General features: G+C 42.2%; 1 protein-coding gene across 1 annotated transcript in view; it reads left to right on the top strand.

Moving 5' to 3' along the window:
• The window catches only part of LOC121287646 (tyrosine-protein kinase ZAP-70), a 111,717-nt gene that overhangs the window by 60,081 nt on the left and 29,791 nt on the right, over window positions 1–21,845 (top strand). The window contains exons 3-5 of the mRNA XM_041205588.1: window positions 16,177–16,337; window positions 18,611–18,749; window positions 19,563–19,644. Of these exons, the coding sequence (XP_041061522.1) occupies window positions 16,177–16,337; window positions 18,611–18,749; window positions 19,563–19,644 (382 nt within the window). The remainder of the gene's footprint in view (window positions 1–16,176; window positions 16,338–18,610; window positions 18,750–19,562; window positions 19,645–21,845) is intronic.

A 21,845-nucleotide genomic window follows, 5' to 3' on the forward strand; every position in this document is an offset into this window, starting at 1 on the left:
AAAGAGCCCCCAAACTGTTTAAACTTTCCTGATGGGTACAATCCCTCAGTTCTGTTATTGCCCTTATAAATTGTTTTTTCCTCTTCTTCGGCACCTCTTCAGCCTTTTTATAATATGGAGACCAGACCTATGCACAGTTCTCCAAGTGTGGTCTAATCAGGATTCCAAATAAGGACTGTGGATAAGCTTTAACAAATCTCTGTTTTTCAATCCTATTCCTTTAGAAATGAACACTATTGCTTTGTTTCTTTCTTTATGGCCTTATTATCTTGCAACGCTACTTTTAATGATTTGTGTATCTGTCTCCCTATGTCATTTTGTTGCTCTACACCCATTTTTAAAAATTTATTCATGGGATGTGGGCATCGCTGGCTAAGTCAGCATTTACTGCCCAGCGGGCATTTTTAAGAGTCAACCAAATAGCTGTGGGTCTGAAGTCACATGTTGGCCAGACCAATAAGGACAGCAGATTTCCTTCCCTAAAGGACTTTAGTGAACCTGATGGGTTTTTACAACAAGCAGCAATGTTTTCATGGTCATCATTAGACTATTAATTCCAGATTTTCATTGAATTCAAATTTCACCATCTGCTGTGGTGGGATTCAAACCCAGTCCACAGGGCTTTACCCTGGGTCTCTGGAAGTGTCTAGTGACAACACCACTATGCCACTGCCTCCCCATTTTCCAAGGAGTATGTAACCTCCTTATTTATCATACCAAAATGATTCAGCTCACACTTATCTACATTGAAATTCATTTGCCAAATACATGCCCATTTTGCAAGCCTATTTTCAAAGATAAATAATCACATCTCAACTTGAGTACTTCTATCTCTATCTTTCACAGTATAAGAGATGAACAGTTGACTGCAGTGGAAATCTGGTTGACTAAGCAATTTATGGAAATATGTCTGACACATTGTCCACTATGCAGGAAAAGTAGTGGTCAGATTTCAGTTATGGAGAAAGAATATTGTCAGCCAAATGGGAGGGTTTGCTCACCATATCAACACACACTTTCCTGCCCTTTGGTAGATTAGTGGCTATCAAGCCCAAGTAAGTAAAGATAGAATTTTGGCCAACAAGTTTCCCCCTGATATTGTGTAGTCCTGGCCACATTTCTTATGTGAAGGCAAGGAATTCTCCATGATGCCAGTTCAAAGCGCATCATCTCCCAGTGCTCCATATCAGGAATGTCTCTGCTCCCTCCACTATTTCCTATCAACATTCTTAAGTTCAAAAACTTGTTGGTTATGATGTAACTCAGCTGACTGTTCAGGGAGTGTGAAAGAGACCCCAGCGCTTTAAACGATCTCTTCAGAACAGAAGTTACTGCTTCCCTATACAATGCGTCCGAGGATAGTGGCGTGAAAACTTTAAGTAGAATTTTCATAACCTAAGGTGCAGCCTACAGCCTACCCTCCTTCTGCCTCATCATGTAAACCTGGTCCTGCATTCTCAATACCTGCAGACCACGTTTATTCCAGTCACCCACACAAAGGCTCTCCTGCATTTCCCATGAATAACCCTGCAAAACAGAAAAAAGTTAAGTACAAATTCTGTGTTCATTCCCAACCACTGCCATTGGGCTGGTTAGTCACATTTCTGCAGGAGCTTGAGATGAAGATCCAGGTTCCACAGATTGGAGGAGGAGACGTTTCCCTTTGATTTTTGCCCAAGGCATTGTTATGATCTCGGTAGAGACTAGTAATGTTTATTTCCTTTTTTAGAATCCGAAAACCCATGTATTTCGAGTCATAGGCCTGAATTTTTCCTCCATCAGCAGGCTTGGCGGGAGCAGGCGGGGGCTGGGACAGTCATGGAGCCAAACCCCGCTCGCAATCGTCTCTGCACCGCCATTTTGTGTGGGCAGCCCAATTAAGGCCTGCCCAGCCTGCGCGCAAAAGAGTGCTTCAATCTCCCTGAGACATGGAGCTGCCTCAGGGAGATTGAAGCGCTTTTGAAAAAAAATGCAATAAAAATTTAATGAAACATGTCCTCTCATGTGACTGTGTTTTTATTTTTCAAGAAAAGTTTTTATTCAATTTGTAAAAGCTTTAGGAAACCTCATTCTACTCATGGATGATGTTTCCTAAAAAAACGGAAAGGCCGCTTGGCTTTACCGCCAACTGTTTGATTGGATGGACCGCATAAATTTGAATTTGGTTAGTTCATTAATGGCCTTAATATCGGTGGGCGCGCAGCCAGCTCTGGCACGTGCCTGTCAAATGAAACATTGAGAGACAGCGTGATGACATCAAGACGTACACCCGATGTCATCGCGCGTCATTTTACGTGCCGGTGTGTGGGACCCACCTCGGCACGCCGACTGTAAAATCCTGGCCATAGGAGCATAGGGGCAGGAGTAGACCATTCAGCCCACCGAGCCTCTTCGGCCATTCAATATTATCATGGCTGATCATCCACTCCAATGCCTTTTTCCCCACACTATCGCCATACCCCTTGATGTTGTCGGTATTTAGAATTCTGGCTAATTTACTCAAAAGTATGAAGCCACAATGTTCACGGTTTGAAAAAGAAGTATTTTACTCTGCAAATGAATACTAATTACACATTCTACCTTAATTAGTCAGTTATGATAACAGTTTTAAAAATACAGTGGACACAGATTGCTTATACTTTAAACTTAACGTCTTAATTTTTTTCTACATCCATTTGACTGACACCCCAATAAGCTTGTCAGGTACTTAACAAAAATTAGAAGATTAACCACTTGGTCTGCGTGCTTCTTCAAAGATTTTTATAAGGTCTGAGATCACTTGGGCCTTCTGCTTACATCAGCAAGATTGGTCCATCAAATGTCCTCCACCCGTCCCACGGTTGTAGGCTCTCCGTTGAACATAGGTATCGCTAGCATTTTAAGCGGATAGCCAAGTTGGATCAGAGCTCTTCTGGTTCTAGTATTATTTAACTCTTGAGTCTTGTATCTAGAACTTTCTCTTTTCTCAGCTGTCTATCCCAGAAGTTCAACTCACTGTTGGGCTCTTTCAAGAGGTTTTAACTCTTGTAGCCAGCACACACATAGTTTCAACTGAACTCTGCTTGAAAGAGATGTTCCCTCTAATCAGCTTGTACTAAACCGAAAAAAAACTTAAAATCCCTGCTTGAGACCAGTGCCACACTCACAATCTACTCACCTCTATAGTTAACTTGTTGTTGACCGTTTGTTATTCTATTGTTTATCTCCCATTCAGCTTGGTCACATAATCAGTTACTGGAAGCCAGGTGCTTTACCAGAAATGATCTCCTGGAGAAAGCTGGTTCTTAAAGGGACCTTTACCCCAATATAAGATATAGTTATTTTTACTCTCACCAAAAGCACATGCGCCATCATAGCATATTTAGGTAAGGTCCAAGGAACAGGAGGTGGGTCTCATAGTCAAGATGAGCTCAGAGAGGGCTTGAAGGGAGATAGGAGAGAAACTATGGAACATACAAACATATGAACAAGGAGCAGGGGGAGGCCATTCAGTCCCTTGAGCCTGCTCTGCCATTTAATAAGATCATGACTGACCTGAAAGCAACCTGAAATCTGCATATCACCTACCCTTGATAACCTATCACCCCCTTGCTTACCAAGAATCTATCCATCTCTGCCTTAAAAATATTCAAAGACTCAGCTTCCACTGCCTTTCCAGAAAGAGAGTTCCAAAGGCTCACAACCCTCTGAGAGAAAAAATTTCCCCTCATCTCTGTTTTAAATGGGCAACCCCTTATTTTCAAACAGTGAAGCCTAGTTCTAGATTTTTCCACAAGAGGAAACACCCTTTCCATATCCACCCTGTCAAGACCCCTCAGGATCTTATATATTTCAATCAAGTCACCTCTTACTCTTCTAAACTCCATTGGCTACAAGCCAAGGCTGCCCAGCCTTTCCTCATAAGACATTCCAGGTATTAGTCTAGTAAACCTTCTCTGAACTGCTTCCAATGCATTTACATCTTTCCTTAAATAAGGTGACCAACACTATACACAGTACTCCAAATGTGGTCTCACTAGTGCCATGTACAACTGAAGCATAATCTCCCTACTTTTGTATTCAATTCCCCGCACAAAAAATGATAACATTCTATTAGCTTTCCTAATCACTTGCTGTACTTGCATATGAGCCTTTTGTGATTCGTGCACTAGGACACCCAGATCCCTCTGCACCTCAGGGCTTTGCAAGCTCCCACCATTTAGATAATATGCTTCTCTTTTATTCTTCCTGCCGAAATGGACAATTTCACATTTTCCCACATTATACTCCATTTGCCAGATCTTTGCCCACTCACTTAACCTTATCTACAAGTTCAGCACTAGGACTGGAGGATGGGTTAGGGTTAGGAAAGCATTAATACTCACTGGTTTCCCTGAGGGAGTCATCCTGTATTAGACTGAAATTATCAGGAGGGACTATAACAGGCAGAGCGAGTACTTCAGTCAATCCTCTGCCTCACAGTTTTTGTCATATTTTGGACAGAGAATTTCAAGGACTGGAAGCAAGAAGATCAGCAGCAACAGGAATAGTGATTGTGATTTTTCAAGTATTGTCCCACTCCTCCTAGCTAATGACCTTAATGAGCATTTTTCCAACAGTTCCACTTCAGATGTTGGAAGCAAGCATTGAAAACTGTATCTTCCATTTCCAATGACTGTACAAATTCACCCATGCAGCAGTCATTTCCAGGTCCATTTTCTGCTGTTGGAAAATTTAAACAGATAGAAACTAACCCCAAGGTTCTTAGCTCGTGTTATTTTAATAGGATGAAAGACAATATTTCCTTTGGTTGAGTGGTCAGTAACAATGCTTCATAAATTTAAAATTGTCACTCAGGCACCAAGTAAGGTTAGAAGAGTTTTTTTTGTTAAAAGCATGGAAAATTTAGTCACATGGACCAGTTGAGATTGAGGCCATTATATCTTTTAAGAGAAACTGGAAAAACTCCTGAAGCAGAGGAAGATACAGAGCTCTGAGGAGAGTGCGGGGCAGTGGGTTAGTTTTGGATAGCTATAGGAAACAACGGGTAGACATACAATGATCTGCCTGGGCTTTAAATGTATCATCTGAGCCATCTCCATTTCCAACCAGAAGAGGGAGCCATTGTTTTCTATGAGAATCTGCAGGAAGTTGCTTTCAATAAGGTGCAGCCTTCATTATTTCTTTATTGAACCCCATTAGGGAGTTGTCAATCCAGCAAGAAAAACACCCCCGGTAAGAAAAAATCAAAACCCAATGTTCATTTTGAGCCGCAATTCTAAAAATAGTAAATATCCATTGAGTAATTTTCCTGTTCAAAGGTTATGACCGTAGGAACAAATGGACAGTTGTGTTCAAAGATGCTTATTTCACATTCTATTTCCTGTCTTGATTTATTACAATTGCTTTATTTCAAAATTTGTTACTTAACTATTCAGAGATACCTAATATCAATAGTGAAGGCTTGCAATGGTAACGATAGAATCATATAAAATTTTGACTCTATCTGGGAATATCAATAAATATACATTGAAAGATCTCATTCTCACCAGGGCACGGTGTCCAGTGTGAGATTATCCGATGCATTCCGATTCCCTCTTTTTTTATTCTTTCACAGCATGTGGATGTCGCTAGCTAGACCAGCATTTATTGCCCTTCCCTAATTACCCTTGAGGAGGTGGTGGTGGTGAGCCGCCTTCTTCAAACACTACAGTCCATGTGGTGTTGGTTGCACCCACAGTGCTGTTAGGAAGGCCGTGCCAGGATTTTGGCCCAGCGACAGTTGTGTACAGAATAAAATAATAAATTTTCCAGTCTTTCAGGCCCACACCTTGAAGTCAGCTTTCTAATTTGTACTAAGAAGAACCAGGAAATAATTTACCCATCACCTAAGTTTACTCGACATGTCCAGGTCTATCTTGACATTTGGGCAACTGACTGACTGGCAGAACATGTTGGTTAGTTGTCTAATTCAGTGATGGCAGCCCCATGATTTTGAAGTCCCAGCCTTATTTAAGTCTATCTGCAGGAAGCACCAAACAGACCTCCCGGTGCAGTTTCTTAAGATTGGACTAGTGAAGTCGCTCATGAGAGAGGCTGTGTGGCCCACCAATACCAATTTAAGACATTTACCACCCCATTAACACCTGACAAAGGCAATCAAAATCAACCCCACACTGCTTATTCCTTCTGGGTTGAGAGGGATTTTCCACACAGGAAAACAGAAAAAAAATGCAAGAGACAACGAGTTTGCAATCAATCAAAACATCTGAGCTGATCTGTCGGCTGTCAATTTGCAACCTTTCTATCAGCTCAGCCTTTAATATGTTAAAGTTACAGCGGAACAAATTCGACAAGAGCAGAATTTCTGCTGCCACTTGAATTAAAGAAATGAGGAATCATTGGTGTTTTGCAAAAAAAAAAATTCAAGGTAATCTAATCGGAATCATCTCATTTCACTAAGGTGGATGGCTTTCTACACGTTAAGGCACTCGGTAAAACCTGAAAGCAGAAGCACATTAGGTTATTCTGTAGTCATACAGAAATTTTCCAAACAGTTCTCAATAATGTCAGTTTTTGAATTTCCACTTCTAGTTTCACCATGCGGTTTATCCCATCATTGATACAGATCTCAATTCCATCAACTTGCTCATTGCCTAAACTAGTTCCTGTTCTGAAGTAATCGTCATTGCTTTGAAATATCTGTAACTGATTAAAAACGTCAGTTCAAGCAGAATTAACCCCTTGTGTCTGTCAGAAGTGTCTGCAGGTAATTTGCTGCATGGAGGACTGGCAAAGGGAGGATGGTAGCAGAAGGAAAGAACGGTGGTGTACCTGTTCACACCAGTCCTGTGGGTGGGATTGAGCACAGGAGAAGATATAGAACAGGTTCACCAGTTAAGATGCTAGGGTTTAAAGCTTAGAGTTAAATTATGAGCAGCATTAACACAAAAGCAAAATACAGCAGCTGCTGGAAATCTGAAGTAAAAACAGAAAATGCTGGAAATGTTCAGCGGGTCAGGTAGCATCTGAGAGAAACAATTAATTCCTGTTCTGATGAAAGGTCATTGACCTGAAAAGTTAACTCTCTTTCTCCCTCCACAGATGCTGCCTGACTTATTGAGTATTTCCAGCAATTTCTGTTTATATTTAAGTTAAATAATAAGGACAGATCATAAACATTGCTTGCATCTCCCTTGAGTTTAGAAGACTATAGGGGTGATCTAACTGAGGTATTTAAAGTGTAGTGGAAATATGGAACTCTGACCCTCAAAAGGCTGTGGATGCTGGCTGAACTTTCAAAGACAGATCGATATATTTTTGTTACAATTCGCAGAGGATCTCTCTTCCTTACAGCTTCCAGTTCACAGAGGAACTTTGCCCCTCTATTTTCTGTTTGCAGGGGCACTCCATTCCCTCCTCCTTAAGATTCACAGGAGAATTCTATCTCGTTGAGAGACATTTTTGCTCTATCTCCCAGCTTAGAAGTGCCATCCCTCATCTAAACTTCTCCCTTTCTAATTCACAATAACAGTGAACTTTCTTAATGGTCTTTTCACTGCTAAGTTCCAGCTTCAGCTTAAGCCCAACATTGGGTGCAGCCTTTAGGCTGCAGGTTCAGGATCTATCAAGAGACCTAGGAATTGCAGAGTGGACTCAGCAATCTTTTTGCTTCAAGTATTTTTGAAAATGAAATTCAGTTTTTTAGAAAGTAAATTAGAATAGGAAAATCTTGTCCCCATTCCATCTTCGAGGCACTCAGGTACAGGCAATGAAATAATATCAGGAAGTAGAGTGTCGACAATCTCCCAGTCACATCCCTCACTGCAGCTGGTCAAATGCGACTGAGTACACCCTTGGGTGCATTATTCATGGGCAAGGTTTCCAAAGCTTACAGAGAGTAAGGAATACCATCAAATTCACAGATGCCTAAAAGCTGGGAGCCCTACAGAACTCTAAAATGGAATTTTAGTTAAAATAAAGAAATTAAGGAGCCATTTTAATGCTGAATTAATTAGTAATTTTCTTTCAAGGCTGTTTCAACAAAGATGTGTTTTTAATTTAAAGTTGATGTACATGGTGATTTCAGTGCAGAAATATTTACTGGCTGCCAGAACAGCCTTCAGCCCAAATTTCCTCAGTTGTTCCACTGGTTTCTCATTATAATTCTACAAGGCGTCCAGCTTAACGCTCGGACCCTATGTCGGGTCTTGATCTGACTTGGGAATTCGCACTTGGAAGCAGCCTACGTGTTTGTCAGTGGCCGAGACTGATCTTTTTAAAGTTTTAGCATCAGCCCTATTGAACAGCAAGTCTAATGGGGCTGTAAGTGGCTGTGAAGGGTATTCCCTGACCAGTAGTTGGCAGACTCTGGAGTTTACTGCAACTTGGGACTGGTGGATGTCCAAATGTGCCTGCCAGCATCGTGTACATGCCCTCCCCCTGTCCTTGACTGGTGGGAACTGGCAGTCATAATAATGACCCAATTACTGGGATTGTGGCCCATGGACTTTCAGTTCACAGATGTTTTGCAGTGAACTTATTTTTGGCTCTATGAAAAACCACGCATCCTTTGCAACCAAACACAGAGATTTTCCAGTATTTTACACTATGGTAACACTCAAAAACCTCATGTTTATTGATAATGAAGTTGGTTTCAAGCATTTTAATGAAGGAAGTGTGGCTAATCATTTTATTCAGCCTCGAGTTGCTATGTTTGATTTAACCCTGTGTTGGCTATAATTGTTTAATCCTGTAATAGGCCCCAATTTTAACAGAGGGCAAGTTTTATTTGGTGAGTTTTTTTGTCCATTTAAAACTCACCTCTACAGCATGAATGAAGCCAGGAGTTTTTAATTCCTGAGCCTCATTTCCATTTCACCAGTTAAATGCCCACCTGTTTGGGGCAGAGAGTCAGTAGGAGGTGATGCAAGTTCACATGACCCAGGGGCCATCCATGAAGAGCAGGTGAATCCGAAGTATTCCTGACTCCAGGAGGAAATTCAAAAATAAAGAGCTAACCTTTTGGGATGTCCTTTCTGACCCCATTCCGGTTCCTCACTGGATGAATCTGGCAGGAAACTGAATTGTCATTGTCTCACTCATAGCTGTTAGCATTAAATGGCAAATAACGTCTTCAGAAAGCAACATTCATAGCCCCCAGCAGGTCCAGGGCAGGTATGTGACATGGAGAATTTTAATTTCCCACTAGCACCACTTCCACCAAGGGATTAAAAACTTACCCAATAGATTAGTTCTAAAGTAGCAAACTATCACAACTGTGACTGATCAAATACAAGGCTGTCTTGTTTCACCACACCCAGTTTCTTATCTTTACTCAATTCTGTCACTACTTATCTTAAAATTAATCACACTATTATGTAAATCACTCCCCTGAAAGAACTGTAATGAAGAACAAGCACGTGAGCTCTGCAACAGATTTTACATTATCATTGAATTCTAAATGTTATATTTAACAAAAAACTCATGATTTGATATGTGAATATTCTTTTACTTCTTGCGTACATCCTCTCCCTGGTAAACTTAATACCCCTGACTTCAACTTTAAATCAGGCTGGACTAAAACTGGGGCTTATGCCTTACTAGTTAAAGCATGTTTGGCACTTGAGTGGCCGCACTCTGCACTCTTGACACAAGGGCCTGGATTTTAGGCCAGAGGCGAGTTCAGGCCCGGGTTGTGGGTGGAGATGAAGGGACTGGAGATGAGGGTGGGAAAGCAGAAAAAATGCATTTCTCAAATGTACTGCAGTTTTTAACTGCAGAGCTCCTTTGAATGTTTTCTACCAGGTCCCACCCACAGGCAACCTGACTGGAGACCCCACAGACAAAAAGCCTGTTTCACAAGGTGGCAGCCCACAACAGCTCTTAGCTGTAATGCAGGAGCAAGAGTAGAGGGGCTCCCAGTCACGGTGGGAGGGGGTGGAGGTCTTTTTATCCTTTATTCTTTCATGGGATCTAGGCATTGCTGACAAGGCCAGCATTTGTTTCCCATCCCTAATTCCACCCCCATCAGAAGCCCCTTTCTGAAGTCGAGCACTCCCCCACACCCCTCCCACGAGTTCTGGCAGCCTCTGGATCCCCCCTCCTCCCGACTGAGACACCGTTCAAGTCACCCCAGACCTTCCCTACCCTCCCTGCCCTGGAATCCTTTCAACTTACCTGGGCCTCTGGTGCCCGGACTTAGTCTCAGGCGTCCTCATGCACTTCCTCTTCAGTCCACTGCAGCTCCTGTCCTTGCAGGGACTGGAAAGCTGCTAGCCAATCCGATTGACCAGCAGCTCTCTAAGGCAGTATTTCCTACTGAGTGAGGGGCGGAAGTCCAGTCTGCAGCCACTTAATGCTCATTCGAACTGAAATAGCTGCTAGGCATTCAGAGCAAGACCTCCATATCCGAAAAATTCAAGCCTACCTTTTAATTCCAGATTTTTTTTTTCCTTTTTATTAATTAATTTTAAATTCCACCAACTGCCATGGTGGGATTTGAACCCTAGGACTCTGGATGACCATTCCAGTGACATCAACGCTACATCACTGTCTCCCACACATGGGGGGCTGTGGGGGAGGAGAGAAGAGGAGGATTGTCCTGATGGAAAGAGGATTGAGTCCTAGTTGCATGAGGGGTGGTCCCAGTGGTGATGGGTTCATCAGATAGTGGCTGGGGCAAAGGTCCAAAAGTGTTCAGGATATCCTGATCTTATTTGAGGGTCCAAAGGGGGTGGACCCAATGGTGAGCTGGTGGGGAACAGATGGTGATCAGGGACGGTAGTCCCAATGGTTGTCAGGCAGTATGGCGTGTATTAGATAGTGGTTGTGGATATCAATGGTGGTCATGGGGATTTACTAGGTAGTCTGCTGAGCATGGAGGAAACACTCCTGCTCCTTCTGGCTCACGAGCAGTGCTGTAATGGCACATATCTCATGGATTCACCCCCCTCTCACCTACTTTCATGTCCAACATTTTGTGACACCTGGGAAACCTGATCAACATGAATTAAAATAGAAGTGCCATTAAAATGAAGGCTGGCAGCCTTATTATAATACTTAATTTACCAATCAATTCCCAGGAGCAGTTAGAGTACCCTTGCCCTACCTCGGTTAAACGTGTAAATTGGCAGATTTGGAATTGGGCAGATTGAGTTCCTGTTTCAGATTTGTAACCTCTGACATGGCCCTAGGCCATCCTTTATGGGAGTTCAGATTCAGTCTGAGACTATTAATAATGCCTGTCTTGCTGTCTTCCTCATCAGGAAATGTTATCTCCTGCAGTTTTCTTGTTCTTCTGTCATAATTGGGCTTTTCGAACCCAGTCTTCCATCACTTCTTAACCATTACTTTTTAATTTATCTCATCTTCAGTTCTATTCTTTCCAAGTTTGGCTGTGCTTTAATAGTCTTGGACCTGGCCCTTTATCTAGGTTTCTTAAAACCCAGTGGAGCTGGGGGATGGATGGTGGGGTGAATGTAATTTTTACCTTAAGTGATAATGTAAAACAAATTGAATTAGCTCAATCACCCATTAAACTCTGGTGCCAATTTTAATTTTCAGTAGAGATGCTTAATGTGGGATTGAGCCATAATTACACGTTTTATATGTTCACCAAAGTTACATTCTTTAAAAGGCCGTGAACAACATGCCTAAATGAAAAGTCCCAGTGCATTCTATTAGAGAAGATTGACTGATTTTTTTTTCTGATGAAGTTTTATCTGTTTGCCTCATCACTTTCGCTTTGTACAGTGCCGACTGAAAAGCATTCTTTCCTGAGTCAAAATTGAAATTTAGCATTGGGAGAAATTCTCAATGACACTACTTTTCTTATTTACTTTCAGAATACTTCCCTGTGAGTGGGAAAAACTACATATTCTTCCAAAACTGTTGATACGCCTGCTTACTTTGCACTCATGTGGGACAGAAGTTTGTGGGAGGGGCAATCACAGCTGTAACTAGACTATGCAAGCTACTATCTGGAGGGTAAGCAGAAATGGCAGTCTCTAACTTTATGGTGTTTAATAACACAGCAGCTTTGGTAAAGATTTAGGGGGGAATTTTAATGTCAAGGTGGGTGAGATCCTGTGGGGGCGGCAGGTTAAAACAGCTGAAACTGAGAACGTGTTGGGAAGCAGGCACATGCCTGGACAAATCTTCAGTATGCATCAACCAGGGTTTCCAGAATGATTGTTGTCTTGTCTCAAGGCTATGCCTCTTTATTTTTGAAACCATGATTTTTCAACTTTCAACTGACTGGAAATTTTGCAATTTGAAATGAGACAGACCAAACTACTTAAAAATGCAAAGCCACCTTCCAAGGTGAAAGTGAAAAAGCAAACAAGACACCCTCAGAGGAGTGTGAAGAGAGGGGCATTTCCTATAATTCAAAGATCCATCAAAGACCATCACTGTCTAAGGAAGATGCATTAAAATGCAAAGTTCTGGATATGGAAACAATGGCTGCCACAGACAGACCCACTCAAAACCCCTTGGACATACACAATGGGTGAAGTATAGGCCTGGCTGCAGACACTGCAGCGAGATTGCAAGTGACACAGGGAGTTTCAAGAAAGTTTTCAGCAGAATGAACAGCTGCGCTCGCTCCCTCACTTTATCTTTTGGAACAAGTGTATTAACTGGTTCAGCAGTCAATTTTACTAGGAATCTACCAGAGAACTGAGATCTCGTAGCAATTACAACATCCTCTATGTCTGACTGCGTCCACAAAGCCAGCTAATGTAAATTGGCCACAGCATATACAATCTACACCTCAAGGCCAATAAAGGACACTTAACCACATATTCTTCTAACTTTTTTTTTGGACTCTAACTCCCCGAATTTCTGATATCTGTGTGTGTGATGTTACACTTTCATTTTTTTTCTTTTGGCTTAGTGGTTATTAAGTTTGCTCTTTCTTTAACTTAGGAAATCCTTGTTTGATTGGCCCCTTAATGCTCACTGCATAAATTTTTTAATGCATTTGAATTCAGTAAAGGTATATCCTTGTGAAAAAGAAACTTCAACCTTTGTAGCTCTGAGGAGGTTGAATAGAGGGGAGCCAGTTCACTCCTTCTCACTTGGTCATAACACATCGCACAGCAGCGATGACCAGAGCTCCAGAAGGAGGAAACTGATGAGTGATCTGCATCTTCAGAGGTGAAGAAGGAGGAGGAGCAAAAGGAAGAAGGTGAAGAGGACGAAGAGTGTGATGTAGCACATGCACCAGCAGCCACACACTTAGCTGCCAGCAATACCCAAGACAGCCTGATTCAGGTGTGCCTCAGTTAAACTGAGGCAGTGCAGCTAACTGATGCACAAAATTTGGAGCCACTGTGCCCCAAACCACAAACCTCCCCCCTCCAATCCACCCTACCAGCACAAAGCAGTCCCACACAGTCATCAAGTCATCCCTCTCACAAAAGAGCTTCTTCCGCTCCATTCTTCTTCACAAGAATGAAACCACTTGGTAGGCAACAAACAAAAATGGGCAAGAGCCGACAATGTAAAACAAATTCTATGATGGATAAACATGAATCAGAAATGTGACAATGCAATACTGCTAAACACCCAAGTTAATATCCTTGCATAACTACAAATCCTTTATCTTCCTTTATCTACTTCACCCATGTGGTGCTACTTATAGCTTCAGCACAGCTGGAAACGGGCTGCTCAGACTCCTACTCTGACTGCTCAGATTCTCTTGGCCGATGTCCTCTGGGTTTGGGAGGCTGGGAAGTCTATCCCATTTGTACTTGTGCAGTATTGGCTAACAGGACAGGATGTGAGATTCTGACTGGGGTTGTGGTATGCACGGAGTTGAGGTGCTTAGAGCAAATTTGCCAATTCCATGTTCCCTTTCTCCATTTTCAATGGCTCACCTGCACTTCATTACTAGCCAAGAGCTGGAGATCACTCTGTCGCACTTCAGTGAGGGTCTGAACAGCTTAGGTGATATTTTCCTCAATAAGGTGTCATTCTAATTGTGCAAGCCATTGCTGAGTGTCAACAGTACTCAGTTGACTGCCACATCTGATGCTCCATGCAGCTGACCACCTTATCCATGGAAATAAACATCAGCATGAAGGCCTGAGATATCATAGCACTGATTGTCATTACACATGCCTCCAATCTCTCTCTCTAATCATATACAATGCCCCTGAAAAGGCTAACAGAACCTCACACATTTTCTACTGCTGCTCTAGAATAGCCTTCTTCATCGACGACCCTTGAGGCTCAGCATCTGCCTCCAGCTGAGCAGAACTTGGAGGATCCTGCACCCTCTTACAGAGACCCTCCCTGCGGTTCCTATCTCCAAACCGGTTCCTGCTCACTTATGGGACTGGATTAAACATTAAGGACAAGCTCCCTGAACTCCAGCATAAATTTCAGGGGAAGCCTGCCACCAATTAGCTGGCTCGCCCTGCTTTAAATTTCTTGAGCAGTGGCCCTTTACTTAGTATGAGACCGGACTTCCATCCACATCCAGGAGGATGGCCATTTGGAGGCTGGCAGGTCTGCATGCCTGCAGCTCCGAGCAGGAGCGGTGGCTACTGCTGGTACTGAAGGTGGACCAAGGAGGTGGTGTTCAGTAATGGAACCGGACATTCAGACATGTCTGAGATTTCACTGGGACCAGGCTGACAGGGGAGACATGTTGGACGTGGAGGGGGTATGGGTGGACGTGAGGCAGAACTGTGGGGAGGCAGTGCCTTATGATTGACACAGGGGACATGGGAAGAAGGAACCCATCCACGCAATTTCACTGACCAGCAGCCCGCAAGATTAAACCTTCTAGGCTACACATTGGGCACAGGCCTCTCCTGCCACATGTTAAATCGAAGTAGTGGCAGGATGACACCTTTAAATGGGCATTAATTGTGCCTTAAGGGCCTCAATTGGTCCACGGGTGGAAAGCCCACACTGTAAAATTGTGGCAGGGTGGGGGTGGAAAAACTGGCAGTGAGTACACCACTGATGGCACAATGCCCTAACTTACAGGTTCACCCACGTGTTTTCCTGCCTGTGGGTGGCCTGTAAAGTTCAGCCCATGGTATCTGATTCACCCAATTAACAACCAACCTACCTGTCTCAGCAGCCCGTCTGAGATGTGTGTATATGAACTGGTGGAGATTGTACGTGAGTTCTTGTGATGGTGTTTTCTCAGAGTGAGTGATGTCTGTGGAGCCTGCTCTGCCATTCAATAAGGTCATGGCTGATTTGACTGTAACCTCATCCTATCCTGATAACCTTACACCCCCTTGCTTACCAAGTATCAATCTACCTGTGCCTTAAAAATATGCAAAGCCTCTGCTTCCACTCCCTTTTGAGGAAGAGAGTTCCAAAGACCCACGACCCTTCGGGAGAAAAAAATTCTCCTCATCTCTCTTAAATGAACGAACGCTCATTTTTAAACAGTGACACCTAGTTCTAGATTCTCCCAGAAGAGGAACCATCCCCACCACATCCACCCTGTCAAGACCCCTCTTAAAGGTCTCAATCAAGTCGCCTCTTACTCTTCTGAACTCCAGTGGGTACAAACCTAGCCTGCCCAACCTTTTCTCATAAGGCAACACACCCATTCCTGGTATTAGTCTAGGAGCATCACCTCCTGAAGGCCATTTGTGGCACCTGTGGGAGATAAAAGGCATGAAATGGAACTGACAAGGAGAGAGGACCCCAAGACCTCATTCTGCATCTAATCATTTCTTATCACCTGCTCACATCAAGCCAACATGAGTGAATATTTTATGCCATGCACCTGCATGATATTTAATTCTCTTGTCAGGTCGCTAGGAAGCTGCCATCTTTCCATTTTCAAAGTCTGGGCATGTCAAGATCCAGCTCATCTCCGGCACCTGCCCCCATTGGGTTTAACAAAATATACCCATTAATTAACAACCATAAGTGTTAAAAACAAAAAAAATGCGGATGCTGGAAATCCAAAACAAAAACAGATTTACCTGGAAAAACTCAGCAGGTCTGGCAGCATCGGCGGAGAAGAAAAGAGTTGACAGAACTCAAGTTCTGTTGAACGGTCATGAGGACTCGAAACGTCAACTCTTTTCTTCTCCGCCGATGCTGCCAGACCTGCTGAGTTTTTCCAGCTAATTCTGTTTTTGTTTTTAACCATAAGTGTTTGTTGTTTATGTGGGATTGAATTTTAAGGCAGTTGTGTTTTGTTTTTCTTTCCAGGGTGAGGCATTGGAACAAGCAATTATCAGTCAAGCTCCACAGTTACAGAAGCTGATTGCAAGCACTGCACATGAGAAGATGGCCTGGTACCATGGTCCCATACAGCGTGAGGAGGCAGAACGTCGACTATACTCTGGTGCACAGCCAGATGGGAAATATCTGTAAGCTTTGCCTTTTCCTCCTTAGCAGAACTATATATCTGTTTTAAATGACAGGATTAGATTCTGGGGGACCAGTGCTACCCTGCTGTTGCTGTAGCTCAGGACTCCTCTACCTCATCTCAAACACCAGAACAGAGCAAATATATGTCTCCATCAAAGACTCATCAACCACATAATTGGCAGGCTGATTAGAACAGTACTTCCGATATCTGGACAGAATAGATAGAATCGTGCTCTACCAATATACCAAAGTCCCTGTATCATTGTCATGTGCTGCATACTGGAACTACACCAGCAAGAGTTCTCAGATGACAAAATGGAGGAGAGCCATGAAGACAGAAGGAGATAGCCAAAATGCCACCTTTTGCAAGTTCCCTTACACTGTCAATGTACCTTCTCCATTGCCCCAGTGCCTAAACCTTAAGCTCCTTTATCAGGTCATTCGTCCTTAACACCAACATACATGAATTTCTCCTCTCATGAAAGCGATAAACATCCAGTAAGAGCCACAAGTCCTGCTGAGTTCACAGCTGCGGTGTTCAAATGTGGTTGTAAATGAAAAACGGATGCTGATAGGCACTTCTGGCATGTAGCATGCCACGTGTATATGGATCCCAACATGCAGGATATTGGGGCCAGTATTTCCAAACCTTGTCAGGTCAGATGGCAAAATAAGAAGTAAACCAGGAGGGAACTTACTGACATTTTGCTTAAAGAATGGGGAAGATTACAGTAAATATTCCAACATTCTTCCTCATTCATTGAACTTCCACAAACAGAAATATACTGAAGTCTGAAAATTGCCAGTAAGGTTGTTAGTTTCAGTTTATAATGGTGAATCAACACAGCGTCAGCAGAAGTGCAATGTCTGGACACTCCAAGAGAAGCTTAGAGATGATATAGCTGTTCAAAGGGCAGCTGGGGCCAGCAAGGGAAAAGCTGCAATGAAAATTCTCGGAACATAGTGGGAATGGGAGTGGAGAATAGGAAAACACATTTACAGGTGTCTTTGTGGAGTGTTGTAAACAAAAATGGAAAAATGAGAAGGGGAAAGAAGTTATAGAGGCGGGGGGAACAGCAAAAAGGAAATGAGAAATTGAGAAAATGGCCCTGATCCATAGGAAAAAAGATTCCAAGCTGGGAGGGCCTGAAGTAACCAGTGCTAAATGTTTGAGAGAAGAAATTGAAGAGTTTAAATTGAGAATCTGAATGAGCCTGAATACGCCATTACCCAGATATTGAAGGATCCTCGTGAGATTGACGTAACTCAATTTACACTCTTTTATACCTTTATGAAAGACTGGTGCCTTATGTACACCACCTAGACACTAGGCTCTGATGGCTTGAATCCTAGAAATGTTGAGAGAAGCAAGAGAGAAAACAGAAGAGATTCTGAGCAGAATCTTTGAATCATTTTTAGTTACAGAAGTTGCCTTTGAGAACTAGTGTGTTTCCAATGCAGTGCTCTGCTCAAGATCTGAGCAAGTGATAAGCTGGGTGACTATCATCTAGAGAGCCTTACATCAGTTTCTAGAAGCCGTAACATGAGATAAGATTGATATTTACATAGACAGGGACCAGTAAAGGGTAGCCAACCAGAACTTGTAAAAGGAAAATCAGATCTAATAAATTTAGCAGAGTTCTTCGGACAATAATGAATTCATTGATAAAGAAAATTAAGTGGAATTGCCTATACAGATTTTCAGAAGACGTTCAAGGATGATTAAAAAAATTAAGGCACATGACATTAAATAGAATAGCCCCTATCTCCAAAATATCAGCCTGACAAGTGTTGGCCTGGGTTGAAGGCAAGGGGAATTTAAGGACTGATGCAACATTAAGGTTGCATGATGCCTGCCAGCAAACAGAGTAAGACCCACCTTATTTGTTACTGTGGTCACAGATCAGTTGATCATTCAGGTACTGAGACCCCTCCCTTTATAAAACATAGCTGCTACTTGAAGGAGATAATGTAAGGCAACATGCATGCAGTCAGTTACACTTGTGGAAATCCAACAATATGGGCAAGTCTGGGAACTCCCTTGCCTCCTAAACAGCAGCCTGCATTGAGAAGGTGATGTAATTCAGAAGGTAAGGTATGATTTCAGGGTCCTTTAAACTCCAACACTAGCTGATGCAGCCAGACTTCTAATGTCCAATTATATCATTGGACAATCAGTTTTTCTGGGGTGTTTTGCCCTTTTGTAATGATTTCACATAATTTTTTAAATGACTGCTTAATTCATTTCTGACATTTTTTTCTTATGTTCTAGGCTCAGGCAGCGCAAAGAAGCAGGAGCATACGCTCTTTCTATGCTGTATGGAAAATCAGCCTACCATTACAGAATAGACTTAGACAAATCTGGAAAGTTCTCCATCCCTGATGGATCGAAGTTTGATACACTTTGGCAGGTAATATAACAATTGCCCTGAATTCATAGAGCGTGAAATTCCCATGCGTGGTATCGCGTCTGTGGGGTGCCCTCCACTTCCTGTGCAGCTCTGCAGTGTCCCCTGTATGCACCAGAAAGCCTTGAATCAACACTATCCTGAAGTCACACAGCCCAACTGGCCAATGGATTGCCAGGATACACAGGCCCAGGCAAGAAATCATAGGTTACGCTGCAAACAACAGGCATTATTTTGCCAGACAGGCACTGCACTTGTCTGGATGAGTGTAGCTCTGGCAACACTCAAGGAGCTCCAGGACAAAGCAGCCTGCTTGATTAGTGCCCCATCCACTACCTTAAACATTTACTCCCGCCACCACTGATGCACAGTGGCAGCAGTGTGTACCATCCACAAGATTCATTGCAGCAACTGTCAAGGCTCTTTCTACGGCATCTTCCAAACCCACAACCTCTACCACCTCAAAGGACAAGGACAGTAGACACATTGGAAAATCACCACCTGCAAGTTCCGCTCTAAGCCACACACCATCCTGACTTGGAAATATATCACCATTCCTTCACTGTCACTAGGTCAAAATCCTGGAACTCCTTCCTAATAGCACTGTGGGTGTACCTAACCACATAGTTTAGCAGTTCAAGAACGTGGCTCACTATCACCGTCTCAAGGGCAATTAAGGATGGACACTAAATACTGGCATAGCCAGCAAAGTCCATGTCCTGTTAATAAATACATTTTTAAGAAATTACTTTGTAACTTTGATTTACTTGTGCATACTTGTTCAACGCCACCCTGATATGCATTTTTGTTTTAAAGCTGGTTGAATATTTAAAGCTCAAGTCTGATGGGGTGATACATATACTACGCGAAACCTGCAATAATCCTAGCCAACCTGCTGGTAAGTCAAGCTTTAGCATTATATATTGTAGTAAGTGCATGCTGAGCAAGCAACCTCAGCTCACCTCCTCTATTTAGTAAAATTCCCATTGGGGCACAGATGATTCAAAACTAAATACAACATCTTGTTTTTATCCTGAGCCATACAGGAAAAGAAAGATTTGATCCCTGTCCTTTGCTGCGTTAACTATTCTGAGCTGGGACAGTGCAGGACTGTCTCAGTTGGCTCCAGAATCCCTGTGATGGAGGAAGAAAATATATAATAAAATGAGGGGATGAATATTGCCGTAACATATGGAGGAATGTGGTCTACTGCCCCTGTGTATTCTATTGTCTGTGACTATTTGAAAGACTTTCTTATATGAAATAATTGGAGACTTGTGTGCAATAATATTTTACACTTATGCCTTCAATTTGATTATTTTACATAAGCTGTTAAGGTTATGGTTATTTATCCTTTCTTTAGGAATGTAAGCTTTTTTGTGTTAAAGTAGGATAATTAAATTCTAATGTCCTCCTTGTTTTTCAAGTTGTTTTATGGCAATAATAGAACATGTGGAAAGTGTGGTGCATGTTAAGAATTGTGAGGATAACAGTAATGAACATGTAATATTCCAGTAGTTCATTCATTACATAAGAACCAGACTCAGGGTAATTTTTGACTTCACTTCTTGGGTGGGAATATGGTCGAACAGAATGAATAACCGTTATAGAACTCATCAGTTTTCATTCTGTTCAAAAATTATGTAACAAATAACAGTAAACTTAGTCCATAATTTCCACAGTCCTTAATAATTGGAAAATAAAAGAGTACGGTAAAGGGGTCATGTGCTCTGAAATTGACCCAACACGCTGGATTTTCTTATCAATACTGAAAGATTTTCTGTCAGACGGTTCAATACAACGCATTCTTTGAAAGTGTAACTGCCTCCTGTAACCCTTTCCAAACTGGCAAGGTCACTAAACATCTTCCTGAATTGAATAATTGTGCATGGAACAGTTGAGTTGATACCCACTGCCTTGAACATCTCGTTCAATGAGCCCAAAGCTTCTCACCTCACCCCAAACAAAGGCTCCCTCCACAAGAGGGGGCACTTCCATATCAAAATCTGACGTTTTGTACTTACTTAGAGGAAAATATTGTGGCTGTGCATCTGAAAATACTGTGAAGATGCCTGCGTCATCTATATTTTTGAGAGCTTTGAGGTATAAAACCCTTTTAATTAAAATCTCTGAGTTCCAAATTCTTAACTTATAACAAAGGGGTCCTCAGTTGTGCCTGACCTACGAGGGTACAAACAACTAGTATTTGTGAATTAAGTAGAATTTATTACATAAGATGTTAGATATACGTAACAAAAAGCAGTAAAGACAAGTGGGGAAGTTTCTTATCCTTCACGGGCCTAGGATTCCTTGAATGCTGACAGCACAGCCGAAGTCTGTCTTCTTGTGCCTCAGAACTGATGTCGAACTGTGTCTCAAAAGAATTACACCACAGAAGCAATGGGAAAACTGTTAGACTTGAGTTTTCAGCTTTTATCCCTAATTTTAACTGTTCTTTGTGCCTTATTAGGAAATAGTCCAAGTTAACCTTTTTCATTGGCTATTGGTGAGAGTCATCTGGTGTCACTCCACCTTTGTAGCCCCTGTCAAGTGGGTTGTAGGCTGAGATAAGCGTCTATTTCTTATTTCCTTAGGCCCCAGAGATTTACATTCATTTTGAACAAATGAAACATTTTCTTCAGATACAGATTGCAGATATACAAACGAGTCATATCCTCTTATCAATAATACAAACTATCTCAAACAATTCACATGAACATACTAATCTATTCCCATGGATGCTGAAACAATTAAGAACAGGTGTTAGTAATAATTCCTAGCATAGCGTCAGGAGAAGATGTATTTTTTAAATATAGGTGTTCCATCCTGCAGATATGGTTTATAGGTCAAAGCAGTTCATAAGCTAAAACCTAATTAAAATACATGGTTGTTTAAAGATAAAGTGCCATGCTAAATTCAAGCTGCTGAGTTCAAATTTGTTGCTTATTTCTTTAAAGCTGACAAAGAGATCCTCTATTGCACATAGTGCAATTAAGACAATTACAACTGCTTGAACGCAGACTTTTTGGCACCTTTAAAGTTATTTAGTTCATCAAGACTCACAATTTCTCACAAGCAGCTGCCTTCCTGCTCCCAGGA

The sequence above is a fragment of the Carcharodon carcharias genome, chromosome 14 (assembly GCF_017639515.1).
Source record: "Carcharodon carcharias isolate sCarCar2 chromosome 14, sCarCar2.pri, whole genome shotgun sequence".
NCBI classification, from domain to species: Eukaryota; Metazoa; Chordata; class Chondrichthyes; order Lamniformes; family Lamnidae; genus Carcharodon; species Carcharodon carcharias.